The sequence below is a fragment of the Chamaea fasciata genome, unplaced genomic scaffold, assembly GCF_029207755.1.
Source record: "Chamaea fasciata isolate MVZ Bird 193981 ecotype frontalis unplaced genomic scaffold, bChaFas1.0.hap1 SCAF_16, whole genome shotgun sequence".
NCBI lineage: Eukaryota > Metazoa > Chordata > Aves > Passeriformes > Sylviidae > Chamaea > Chamaea fasciata.
In genome coordinates, this window is record NW_027094101.1 from 2,296,608 (window position 1) to 2,309,314 (window position 12,707).

The 12,707-nt window shown below is 40.0% G+C and overlaps 1 protein-coding gene across 4 annotated transcripts in view; it reads left to right on the forward strand.

Moving 5' to 3' along the window:
• The window catches only part of ABCC1 (ATP binding cassette subfamily C member 1 (ABCC1 blood group)), a 46,130-nt gene that overhangs the window by 7,266 nt on the left and 26,157 nt on the right, over window positions 1-12,707 (forward strand). For 2 of the 4 annotated variants that reach the window (XM_066198216.1, XM_066198218.1), the window contains exons 1-10: window positions 1,899-2,157; window positions 3,288-3,464; window positions 4,244-4,369; window positions 5,629-5,766; window positions 6,899-7,024; window positions 8,101-8,162; window positions 8,995-9,126; window positions 10,152-10,379; window positions 11,042-11,219; window positions 11,944-12,105. In XM_066198216.1, the coding sequence (XP_066054313.1) occupies window positions 1,975-2,157; window positions 3,288-3,464; window positions 4,244-4,369; window positions 5,629-5,766; window positions 6,899-7,024; window positions 8,101-8,162; window positions 8,995-9,126; window positions 10,152-10,379; window positions 11,042-11,219; window positions 11,944-12,105 (1,512 nt within the window). In that variant the 5' untranslated portion in view covers window positions 1,899-1,974. Of the gene's footprint in view, window positions 1-1,898; window positions 2,158-3,287; window positions 3,465-4,243; window positions 4,370-5,628; window positions 5,767-6,898; window positions 7,025-7,079; window positions 7,182-8,100; window positions 8,163-8,994; window positions 9,127-10,151; window positions 10,380-11,041; window positions 11,220-11,943; window positions 12,106-12,707 lie in introns of those variants that run through there. The other 2 variants (XM_066198217.1, XM_066198219.1) reach the window with 2 other exon arrangements.

The following is a 12,707-nucleotide window of genomic DNA, read 5'->3' on the forward strand; positions in this document are numbered from 1 at the left end:
CAGTTCTGCTGCCAATGCTTTTATCTTGCCTGTTCCTGAAATTTTAGACAGGAATTAGTGTAGTTCTTAATTTTCCTAGGTTTTATGCACTGTTAAGTAAGTAAGTGGTTTACCTGTGAATGGATCCACTTGATTCTGAGGAATGCCAAGCATTTTTTGTGCCCTTCTTGTAGACAGAGGGTTTCATTTCAGGTGTGATAGGAAGCTTTTTTGTGCCATGAGAGGGCACATGCTACAGGCCACTCAAACTGTGGACTGGTATTTTTGAACCGTAGTGCTGATGATAGAAATGAAAACTGAGAAACAGGTCAGGGAAAGTTAAAAATACCCATCCGCTATTCTGGGAAACTTTAAAATTGTTAAGAAATTTTTGAAAAGAAAAACCAACCTGAAACTGTTTAACATCTGAGATACGGTTCTTCTGCGCTACTAGAACTAAGCCAACAGTGTATCTCTCCCAGGATCTACCAAGAAAGGAACAAGGATCAGACTGTTTCTTCTCCAGTGGGTTCCTGCAGTCACAGCTTCAAATAAAGGCTGCTTCCAGATTATACAGTCTAATAGCTACAGACTTTACCCCCTTTTTCCTCTTCTTCCTTTATGGCAGGAGGCTGCTAGTTTGTTTAGGCTTTCAGTAGTTGTATGTCTGTCATTTGATGTGACTTTGCAAAGTAGAAGAGTTAGCTGATTGGTCAGAGAGAAAACCATTAGTCTTTGAGCTGAGAAAAAAAAAGGAATAACTTCATATTTTAATAGAACTTGCTAAAACAGGCTGTCTAAAACTTGAGTCAGAAAAAATGTGATTAATTTGCTAATTAATGTCTGTTAAATATAAATTTAAAGGTCTGCTTCAGTGTGTGTTTCTGCATTTTGTTTGTGATGGAAAAAACCAAATCTGAAACTGGGTTTATATAAAGCAAAGGAGAAGCATGTACTTTCCACCAGCAGAACTAGTCTAGACTTGTGTAACTGAACCTGTAATTTAGATGTGAATGCATGCTGGTTTCATGATGAGAGCGACACGTTTTCCAGCTGCAGTGGAATCTCCTAAAGCGGTGGTGTCCTTCATGCAGAACTTAGGGTTTGTCTGCCTTTTGTAATGGATTGAGCTCCTCTTTGTCCACTGAGGGCAATCACAGCTGGGTTCAGACTGAGAGCCTGCTGCTGGATGTGTCCTACAGTCAGGCCCTGCCTGCTTGGTGTGCCGCCCCAGTGGCCCCAGTGCCCTTTGGGCTGGTGTTAACTGGGAGCCTGCCTTTTGCCACCTGATAGAATGTGAAATGGAAGTGGCTTCTGCATCTCACCTGTGTGTTGCCATTGCTGTTGTACAGAGCAGTGTTTTTAAAGCTCAGCATGCTCCTACTTGATAGCAACAGCCTTTGGATGAAATCCTGGAAAAATGAAAGAACTGATGTTGCTGTTACATTCTAGCAGTAGTATTGCCCACTTGTCCCGTTCTTGTGTCCTGAACCCTGAAGCATCATTGTGTATCACTCTTGCCTTTCATGCAGAAACAATCACCTCCAGATACCGTGTAAATATGGAAGTCAAGTGGAAGGTTGCACGTTTTCAGAATATCCTCCAGCCAGCATGCATAGCAATCATGCATCCAGCACTTCTTGCTTTTATTTTGCCACGTGGCAGTGACACGCACTGCCTGCTCTGACCTTGCTGGTGTTTGCCAGATTCATTTTAAAGCAGGCATTTCTAAACAGGGAAAAACAAGTCACCTTCCTAAACAGTGTGTCGATCTCCTAAAGTTTACTCAATAAGTAGCACTGACATGCATTTGTTTGTTTCTTGTAAAGCTGATTTACATCCTGTTGATTTTCTTGTATAATCTTATAACTATCTTAATTTGTGAATTGTAAACTGTTCTGCAGAGTCATGAGACTTTTTCTTGGCTGTTGTGCTGGAGTAGAGCAGCTGGGACTTGGAAAGCCAAAAACATTTGTGTGGTGGCTAAATGTAAGGATGACTCAGCTGAAATTTCTGATGAGTTACGCAGTCAGGAAACTTAATAAGCGTGTGGCTTGCCCACAGCGTCTCACAGCCGCTGCCTTGTCACGAGCAACTTGTGACCCCTCTGCAGACACAGTCAAACATAACTGGGCGTTCTTATCTTCTACCAGTGTTAATTCCCTTGAATTTGCTGTGGTAAGCTCAGAGGTTTTTTAAAAATAATAAAAAATAAAAGGGTACGAAGTGAGAAGAATTTTTAGAATGCTGTGAAATTAGAGGAGAAAAATGACAGCTGAGTGTCCTGTGTATGCTGTCTGTTGTGTCAAGTCCTAGATTCTGATAGAAATTGAGGGAAATGAGGAAGGAAAATGTATCTTCCTCTTTAGATCTATGTTCTCTTTGTAACTGTGTTTGAAGCTGTTTATTCAGTGGAACAAGGGGACAAACAAGGATCAAAGTGCGGTGATTCTGGGCAGTGGGATCTGCTTTTGGCTTTGATGTTAGAATAGAGGAAACAGGCGCTACAGCTCCTTTTGGTTCTGTTTCCTCATCTATAAAATGTGGATAATGGCACCTGTTTCAGTGACCACCTCAGGCTTTTACAAAGGAGTGGGATTACTGACATTATGTCCCAGTAGTGGTACTGGTGTTTTGTGTAAGTGTAAGCTGTGCAACTGCCTGAAAAAAATGCTTTGCCAGTGAAAAGTTAACACTATAATCAACAAGCCTTTGGGCATGGGACTGCTGCTCTTGGCTCAGTGACTTTTAAATAGAAGCCTGGGAGCAATGCTTTGCCTGTTGAATAGTTGCAGTCCATCTACAGCTGCAGTATTGTGCGTTGCATTATTCTGTTGGAGGGTCAAAAATTTACCGCGCTTGAGAGAAAGTGTTGCGTGTGATAATTTTTCATCAAGGTCAATGACTTAAAGGTAAAATTTGCTGCAAGAGATTTTCCTAACTCAGAGCAATCGTAAATATGGTATGAAAGCTCATCTTACTACTAAATAGTCTGTCCTTGTGAATAGGCCTTGTGCCTGTAAATTAAAATGGTCATGTTTTTATTACTGTGAGCATCAGTTTTGGTTTGATTGTACGGTGATTTACCTTGGGTTTGAAAATTGTGTTGAGAGAAGTAGGAAAACATTGTATTATGTCAATTTACATTCTTGTTGGTGAGTAGGAAATGAGCTGCAAGGGTGAGCCTTTTACTTGGTTCTGTGCCTTGCTGTGGTGGATTTTGTATTCTGACTCCCTATTTCTGATTTTCAAATACTGAAGTTCAGTGTTGGCTTTTTCTGTAACTTAGCCTGTTTTCTTTGCCCCAGGATTGGAACCTGACATGGCACACAGAAGATCCAGACTTCACCCTGTGCTTTCAGAACACAGTCCTGGTCTGGATTCCCTGCATTTACCTGTGGCTCTGCTTCCCAGTGTACTCCCTGTACCTTCGCCATCATGACAGGGGCTACATCCAAGTGTCAAACCTTAACAAAGCCAAAACGGTATGTGGCTCTTTGAGATCAGAACTCACCAGCCTTGTTTGGAAATTGGAATCTCTGTTCAGCTGTGTTTTTTAGCACTGTATTGTTTTGAGCATCAGTCTTGACCTGTGTGCACACTTTGGGTACAACTTATTTGTTCTGCTTGTGTGTGATTTCCTAGCCCTTCCTGTTTCCATTGCCCTGTTATCAGGCTTTCTGAAATTTGCCCTGGCATAGCAACAAACAGGCAAATCCTTTTCAAGATCAGTTGGAGAAGACTATTTTAAGGCAACTCAATCTCAAGGCCCTTATTTCTATCATAAAAAAATTGTTATCCTGTCAGCTTCTTAAGTTACACATAACTGTAATTAGAAATGTAAGCATACATTTCTCGAGCTGCTGCAGGTGTTCTATTCCACTTCTGCTGTGAAATAGGTACTCAATGGTTTTAGTTTTTTTCTTCCCTGTAGAAAAAGTGCAAAGTTTTAAGAAGGGCTGTAATAACATGGTGTATTGGAGAGGGTTTTTTCTTCTGCAATCTGTTATTCAAGAGACCAGATTTCTGCTTCATATTAGACTGAATTACATGGTATTAAAAATCAGTAAACTCTTTTTTTCTAGTAGGAATTCAGTAATTAAAACCAAATTGCTTTTGTATTGTGCATGTGGTAGAATTGCCCAAGTGATATGATCTGATTATGACTCCTGCTAACACCTAATATCCAGTGTTCATCTATACATTGTGCTGCATTATCTTTGTGAATTGATGTATTAAAGACACTTTTTTTTTTTTATTGCAGGCTTTGGGCTTAATACTGTGGATAGTCTGCTGGGCAGACCTTTTCTACTCTTTCTGGGAAAGAAGTCAAAATATTTTTCGAGCTCCATTTTTTCTTGTTAGCCCTACAGTACTGGGTATAACAATGGTAAGTTCTTCTGCATGGCCATTGTCCATGCAAAGCTGTAAGCAATAACAACATCTTGGCATTATTCACAGTGCTGTAATCCTTTAAGCTGCAGCCTTTATTTACAGACTGATTCTGTAGCTGAGCTGTGAAATACTGACTCTGAAATACCTGCGTTTTTTTAACTGAAACATGAGAGCAAACAGTCTCTCACCTGTCTGTGCTCAGTGTGTTGTACATGAGCACACAAATGCAGTTTCAGTTGTCTTGTCTTACTTTGGTAGGCCTGAGCTAAGCATCCATTTAATGGTTTGGCTCAGGCATGGGGTAGAGAAATCAACTGAAGAGGGCTGATTCAACCTAGATAGTACAAACCACTGAAGTTGGGGCGAGACTGTTGAAGTATCTCACTACAAACTCTCATGTAACGTTCTTGAGTGTGTGTGATCTTTGTTACACTTGATAGCACAGTGGAAAGTCTTGAAAGCCACAAGTCACAGAGGTGTCCCCAGCGCCTCCTTTCACCTGGATGTGCTAGGGTTTTCTGCTTTCACACCAATATCTCTGCAACCTGCATTTCAAGAAGGATGCCTTGCTAGTCATTTGCTGTCAGTTGCCTTAGGTTTATCTCAGAGTGACTAAACATGATGCTCACGGGGGCACCACAACTCCAACAACAACCAAACAAAAACCCCAAACAGCCCTCAAACATACTGACAAATGCAAGAGCTGTTAAGTAGTTTGTGTTCATTTAATAATGCACCTGTCAAGCTTTTGTCAGGCTGTTTGAAAATGCACGTTGCGGTAGATAAGTGAGATGTACCAGCTTACTAAAGGACTCTGAAAACACACAAAATGCAGAAATAGACTATGACTTGGTCAGTGTTGTTTGGTGTTGTGGCTTGTAGGGAAAGAAATCTATTTATTTTAGAAAGAACTAGTCAGGAAATGGCATAATTCCATATTGATTTGTGATATAGAACCAGAAAAGCAAAGAAGGTTGGCAGCTTTTGACAGTACTTTTGTGTATGTGATTGTTAATTTCTGTGTCACACGCATTCCTTTTTCCTTTTTTGTCCGTTCCTTATCTCCACTGATACAGAGAATTTCCTATTTAAATGTATTTTTGAATTACTCTTAAAATTTCAGGGCTTGAAAGGTCTGGGAGATACTGGGTTAGAAATGTTAAATAAGCAGACTTTAGCACAGTACCTTTTACATGTGCATAACATACTGTAAAACTTAATTTTTGAATATGTTTTCATCTTATTTATCTACAGTTGCTGGCCACATTTTTAATACAATATGAAAGAATAAAAGGAGTCCAGTCTTCAGGTGTAATGACAATCTTCTGGTTCATCTCATTGTTATGTGCCACAGTGATTTTTATATCCAAAATAAAACATGCCTTAAATATGGTAAGTGATTTTTAGCCTGATTCAGTTGAAAATAATCCCAAATGCTGCAGTGGTAGAGTAGTTGCTTGGTAATTGTGCCAGTCAAATCAGTTAATGATTCATTTAGTGTGCCTTCATTCCTTGGATTGTAACAGCAAAGGAGGCAAGAATTAATATCTTCTGTTTTGAAATGCTCATGAAATTCTCGGTGACTTTAAGTGTAGCAGCAGTTGCCAAGAAAATTGGGTTGGCTGTTGGAGAAAGCGGATGTGTTTGCTCGAGTACACTCAAATTCTTTGTAATCTTTGATATCAAACTGCTCTGGCTGGGAGTTCACGTCATCTTCCTGTTGACTCTGCAGTGGATTTCCTGAAACACTTTGTTCAGTGCTGCTGTGGTCTCACCTGCTTGGACAAAATCTTAAGTGAAATATTTTTATGCCAATGTGCTCTGTGGTAAGACCACCTCAACTATCAGACTAATTGTGGAGCTGCCTGAAAATGGCACTTCCGTTTCTTGAAACCTTTAAGCTGCATTGAGAACTTTTTTGAGAGGCAGTTTTGAGAACTTTCAGTCAGCTTTTGTCTTCAGCTGTTGGGAATGAGATTTTACTGGGATTGTGTGTCCATCTATCCCTGTGCTTTGATTTCTGTGGTTTATGTATTATGCATCAGTCCCAGTCTAAAAAAGTGAAAGAACCTCTGAATTTTGCACACAGTGGAACAAAGCGTAATGGAAATTCTGCTCCTCTAAATCTTAATCTTCTGTGTGCATCCTAATTAAAAAATTTGCTTTCAATACTCTTTGCTGCCTAGTGCATAAATGTCTTACTCCTGTAAGGAATACACTTGACTCCAAATCTGGGCTGTGTTGGCACAGACCATGTGTTAAAGAGAACTTTTTACATAAGAAATTCATGCTTGTATTTTAATGGTAGTGACCGAATAAAAATAAATGTGTCTTTCGCATTCTCTCCCCTCTCATTACCTTCCCTTTACCAAGATAGACATTGACTTTAATTTGCATGGGGTTGAGTGGTGTAGCATTTAGTTTGCAGAATTTACAGTAAGGAGCTGTTTTGTGTTTAATCATAACGTGTTATTTCAAATAAATTCCTCAAGCCTTCTAATTGGAGTATTACCTTCCTTTGCAGGGTGCTGATGAGGATGCATTTCGTTATAGCACCTTTTGCATCTACTTCGTCCTGGTATTAGTAGAACTCATCCTGTGTTGTTTTCCAGAGCAACCACCTTTGTTTTCTGAAACAGTAAATGATCCTGTGAGTGAGTTTGTACACAGTGCCAAGTATCATATGTGCAGCATTCTGTGTAATAAGCTACAGGGCCATAGTCTACCAGATGACAAATAATTAAAATCCATCTTTTTATTTGGTGATGCAAAAGAATCCCATAACATGTAAAACTGGGGGAAGGGAGGTAAGAAAAAGCACAAAAGTACTGTTGCACTTGTTGCTGAATAGCATTCCTGAAGGATAAGTTGTATGTATTTATATTCAGTAGTGCCACTGGCAGTCAGTGGGAAATAGTGATCTGAAATGCTGTGCTCCTGGTTATCTGATATGTTCAGTAGGCAGTAGCATGTGGATTCACTTTCATTTGAACATGGGGAAGCATTTAGACCTGGAAAGCTTTTGAGGCTGGGCAGATGTGTTTGATTTCTGTTTTTATCTCTCGTGTCAGGTGAAGATTTAATCAGCTCAGGTGCAAGAGCAGCTAATGTTAGAGGGTGGTTTGGATGTAGACACTTAATTTTACCTAGACAGGATCTTTCTTGCAAGTGTTCTTAATTATATGTAGCAGCTCTATGGCATGGATCTAAAGTGATCCCAGGGATGCTGGATCATCCTTGCACCACCTCTGGGTTAGATGTTCACAGTCACAGGGGGATGATGCTGGTCACTGCCTGGAGCTTGGATGTGCCAAGTTTAGGAGTTCCAGCTTTATACGAGGTCTAATTCTGGGAGTTTTTACCTTCGTGATTAACTACCCAATTAACATATTTGTGCCCTCATATGGTAGCATACCTTGCATTGACATGGGCACTGGAGACACTGTCTGGCCTCCACTGGCCTCTAAAATTCCTTCAGCTGTTTGTTGTGTTGTTGATATGGAGCACTGCTATTCCTGTGTCCCAGTGGTGGAGCCTGCTGACAGCCCTGAAGCTGTGCTTGTGTTTTCTGAACAAGCCCTCAGCAGCATAAATGGCAAGTTTTAGTAATGTGAAAAAAAATATTGTAAACAAAAGAAATTTGAAACGCGTCTTTTCTGCTTTGCTGGTTTCTTTTGGCCCTGCAGTCGTTCTGTGTGTGGATTGATTTCTTCTTCTCTCCTTTAGAATCCATGTCCAGAGTTCAGTGCTTCTTTCCTCTCCAGAATCACATTCTGGTGGATCTCTGGGTAAGATCAAGCTGTTGCATAAAGCACCTGTTCAAGTTAGATGACACTTTAGCTTCCTGCTTTAAGAGTTAAATTAGGAATAATAATGCAACAATAATTTTGGTTGTTTTGGTTGTTTGTTTTGTAGATAGCTTAAATTATTTTTTAAAAAAATTTAATATATTTTTTACTTCCTTTTGTAGGATCTTGGAAATTTTGTCAGCCTGTATTTAATATGTTTGATGAAGGAATAAAATAATAAAAAAAAATCTTTGGGAAATATAAGAAAGTTTCTAAATATAGCAGACAATTTCTCCTAAGACATTAAAAACTATACCCTCTCTTTGTCCAAGAGACTCTTTTTTTTTCCCCCTTAATTTTACTTATGCCAGATGATTTGTGAGCTAAAACAGAAGCATGTAAAATAATATTGGTGTACAGTTGTGGCTGGTACTTGGCCAGAGTTCCAACAGAAAGCTAGATGAAAGGATTTGCTTTGTGAAATTAAAGGCTAATAAAGATTTTGAAACTTGCTAGGCATGGGAATATTAATTGCCTGGCTGATTTTCAAATGAGATCACTTTATCCTTTCTTTTATTTTCCCTGGAATTTGAATTCAGTGGCATATCCTGGATCCTTAGATGTTTTGGTGTCTAGTTCTCCCAGTAAAGACAGGAGGATGTATGTTTTAGCATTTGGACCTGTGGTGCTGCAGGCAGTAATGCTTGCTTGCATCTTTGAGAGCTGGCTCTGTTCTGGGACTGGATACAGCTGTATCTGTATATCTATCTCTATATATACACAAACATTTCTAGTGCTCTTAACTTTATCTTGCTGATTCCTTCTGATACAGGTTGATGATTCGGGGTTATCGGAGCCCTTTGGAAGCCAAGGATTTGTGGTCATTAAATAAAGAGGACAAATCAGAGGAAGTAGTGCCAGGTTTGGCTAGAAACTGGGCAAAAGAGTGGTCAAAGACCAAGAGGTAAGTTCAGTTATCCTGGCAATTCTGCCAGGATATAGAGGTTTAAAAGCTCAAGTGACTCAGCCTCTACTTAGAGGTGTTTGTCGTTTGTTACCAAACCTGCTTTTGTAAGGCCCCTGTGTTTGTCCCTGAGTGCACAGAGAGCAGGAACCAAGTAGGGCATTGTGTTTCTCCTTTGTGAAGAGCTGCATTGACTTTCCCTTAGTCTTTCACGATCCAAAACTTGTTACTGTGACTTTTGTTGTGTGGTCTCTTCTTTTCCTTGGGGAGGGAACGTTTGGACACAAACTTCTGTTGTGTAATTTAGGAGCTTGGGCTCCCTCTGTAGTTGGAGAAGCCTCGGGAGGGTAATTCAGGGTGTAAAAGTGAACTGCTTATTCCTTTCTTTTGACTATATAGGGAGTCTGAGCATCTAAGCCAGATGACTAAAATTAGAAAGATTGCATGCCTGCAGTCTCCATCCTACTTTCATCATCGTTGGCTGCAGCACATAGGAGCACCTTTTCATTGAAGGAAAATTGTGTGCTTGCTTACACAGTTCATTTTACATACAGCTTGTCCTCAGAAAGTTCACAGCGTGGACGTTAACATAAGCCAGATGTAAGAGAAGAATGCGTTCAGTCCATTGGGGATGTCTTGGCATTAATCTGACTTCAGTTGTTTAACTCCTGTGGTACAGTGAGGCATTGATTTCGATTAAAGTTCAGCATACTTGGTTCTTGAATAGTAATAATAATATCCTCTGCTCATTAAGCTTATGGGTTGCAGCTCTAGTCCTCATTCCCCAGGGCAGGCTTAAGGGAGAGATTTACAGGAATGTTACCTATTGAAGCAAAAAAAGCCATTTCTGAATAGACAGTTCATTCAGTTATGTTGTATGATTAATAATGTTTGACAGTAAAACTCAGTTAAACTGTTAAGAATCACAGTAAGCAGCTCATTTGCATCTCATTTGTATAGTGAACATTTTTCGAGTTGGCTTTATGCTTGAATAAAGGCTACATTCTCTACTAATCTTTTTTCAGGCAACCAGTAAACATGTTATATGCACCCAAAAAGCAGCAAAAGTCAGGTGACTCAAATGGTGATGTGACAGAAGAGGTCGAAGCTTTGATTATAAAACCATCTCAGAAGAGCTCTGAAGCATCTTTATTCAAGGTGTTATACAAAACCTTTGGACCATATTTTCTCATGAGCTTCCTTTTTAAAGCTGCACATGATCTCTTGATGTTTACAGGCCCAGAAATTCTGAGGTAAGACCTATATACTTTATGATTGTATTAAAAGTATGTGAGCAGGATTTAAAACATGCTGATATTTCCCTCCCCAAGCTGCTTTGCCTTCAGCTGATACCATGAGGAAGAAATGTCATGCAAGGGAGAGACCATGGACAAACATGATTTTGGCCCATTGGTTTTCAAATTACAATGTCATGCAATAAATGTTTGACTTCTTTTCCTTTTCAGCAGCCAGGAAGGCAGGGCAGGAACATGATCAGCAATAGCAGGAGAGTTTACTCAATTCTAGTCCGTAATTATTCTGTGCCTACACTTCAGAGTATGTGATGCCACAGACAGCTGAGGGGCTGGGAGGGGTTGTATTGCTTTGAGCTCAGAAGTAAAGGAACTGCAAGGGGTTGTATTTCAGCAGGAGGGGGTATGAGACTTTTCAGTGTAGCTCCAAGAGAATGCTGTGCACGTGAGCTATGTGTTACTTCATGTTTCACACTGGTACGTTGAGGAGGGAGTGATGTGTGCTCATACAAAACGATCTCCAGTTTCTAAGAGGTTTTTGTTTTATCTAAGTTTGGTACTTCAGGTGCTTGCACGACCCGTACAATGTTTGAAATAACCTAAGGCTGCGACCGTGACATTTGTTTTCCACCTATCAAGAGAACTCACTTCTCTCTCCACAGATTGCTGCTCGACTTCGTAGGTAACAAAGCTGCCCCAAAATGGCAAGGCTACTTTTATACAGTACTGCTGTTTGTTTGCTCCTGTCTTCAGACACTGATTCTTCACCAGTATTTTCATATTTGCTTTGTAACTGGAATGAGGCTCAAAACAGCCGTTGTTGGTGTAATTTATCGAAAGGTAGGTGTTTCTTTAAATGTATAACAGTACTGTGACTACAAACATGCAGTATTTGTGACTGTGAGAATGCATCACTGAAGTCTGAATAATAAGGTAGGAGACTCTGGTATGCTGATTCTTAACTCTTAATAGCAATAAGAACATGTCTAATTTAGAAACAAAAGCCTTTAAGCCTGGGCAGTTCTCTAATTTCCTATTTAACATGCTTCTTCTCACTGTCAATTAAGAAAACTTTCCTCATTTAGACTTGGGGTGTGCAGTGCTTCAGTTGGTGCAGAAATCAAAGATGCATCTACATCTTCATTTGGTATTTACCAGCAGTGCCATCTCACCTTAGAATAAGCTGGAACATTTTAGAAAGCTGTGGACTGATAGCTCTGTGTAAGAGAAATGTGTCGCACCAAATGAAGATTCCACTTCTTACACTAAAACAAGAATGTGTAACAAACCAAGTAAATGATACCTCCAAGCAATAAAACACCAGCCCATACCCCAAAGTTTGCCTATTGACTTTAATTCTGTATTAGCTTAAATCCAGCTAATTGATTCAAACTGTACTACTTGCCTTTTGCAAAGGGTACAGGACAAACAGAATATGAAGGAGGAAAATGATTGCTTGAAATTCTAAAGAAGTTCTGTAAAGCACTTGAGTTCTGGGGAGAAAATGCAAATGACTAAATGTGTCCTCATGTTTTAATTGTTTTTTATTTTTATCTACACACAGGCACTTGTTATCACAAATTCTGCTAGGAGGACTTCTACTGTGGGTGAGATTGTGAATCTGATGTCTGTGGATGCTCAGAGATTCATGGACTTGGCTACTTACATAAACATGATTTGGTCTGCCCCTCTCCAGGTGGTGCTGGCACTGTACCTTCTGTGGCGGGTGAGCGCTGTGTGTTTCCTGTTTTGGCTTTGACAATGTGCTGCTTCCACGATTCTGTGACTGCACACACCTGTTGTTCAGGCCACTGGAGGGTTTGCAGCAGTGAGGGGGAAGTTCTGTTTATTAAAAAGCCATTCAGAGCTGCTTTTGTCACTGCTGTCAGCAAGGGAGGCAGGAGGTTCTGAACTTGCACATCTGAGTTCCTATGGGGAGGATGCAGAGGGGGGACTGCAGCACCTAGAGTATCTCATTTGTCCCTCGATCTGAATAAAAGCAGTCTTGGCTCTGTGCTCAGAGTAACCAGGTGAGATTTGCTGTGTCTAGTTTTGCTGACTCTTCTTCAGAAGAACAGTCAAATCAGCAAAAAGTGGAAAGTGTTAAAACATATTTGTGTGTGTATAGAGATGTGTTTGGAGATTGATCTATATGTACTTCTGCATGGGAGCTATATCTTTTTGTTTCAAGAGTCAAAGCATATAGATATCAACCTAAGCCCCTACTTGATTCTTCTCCTCCTAAGCTGAAAACCTATTTCAGAATGATTTTCTGTAATGTAAGCAGTGGTTTGAGCCAAGATTTAAAAAAAACTAGTTTGAATAGAT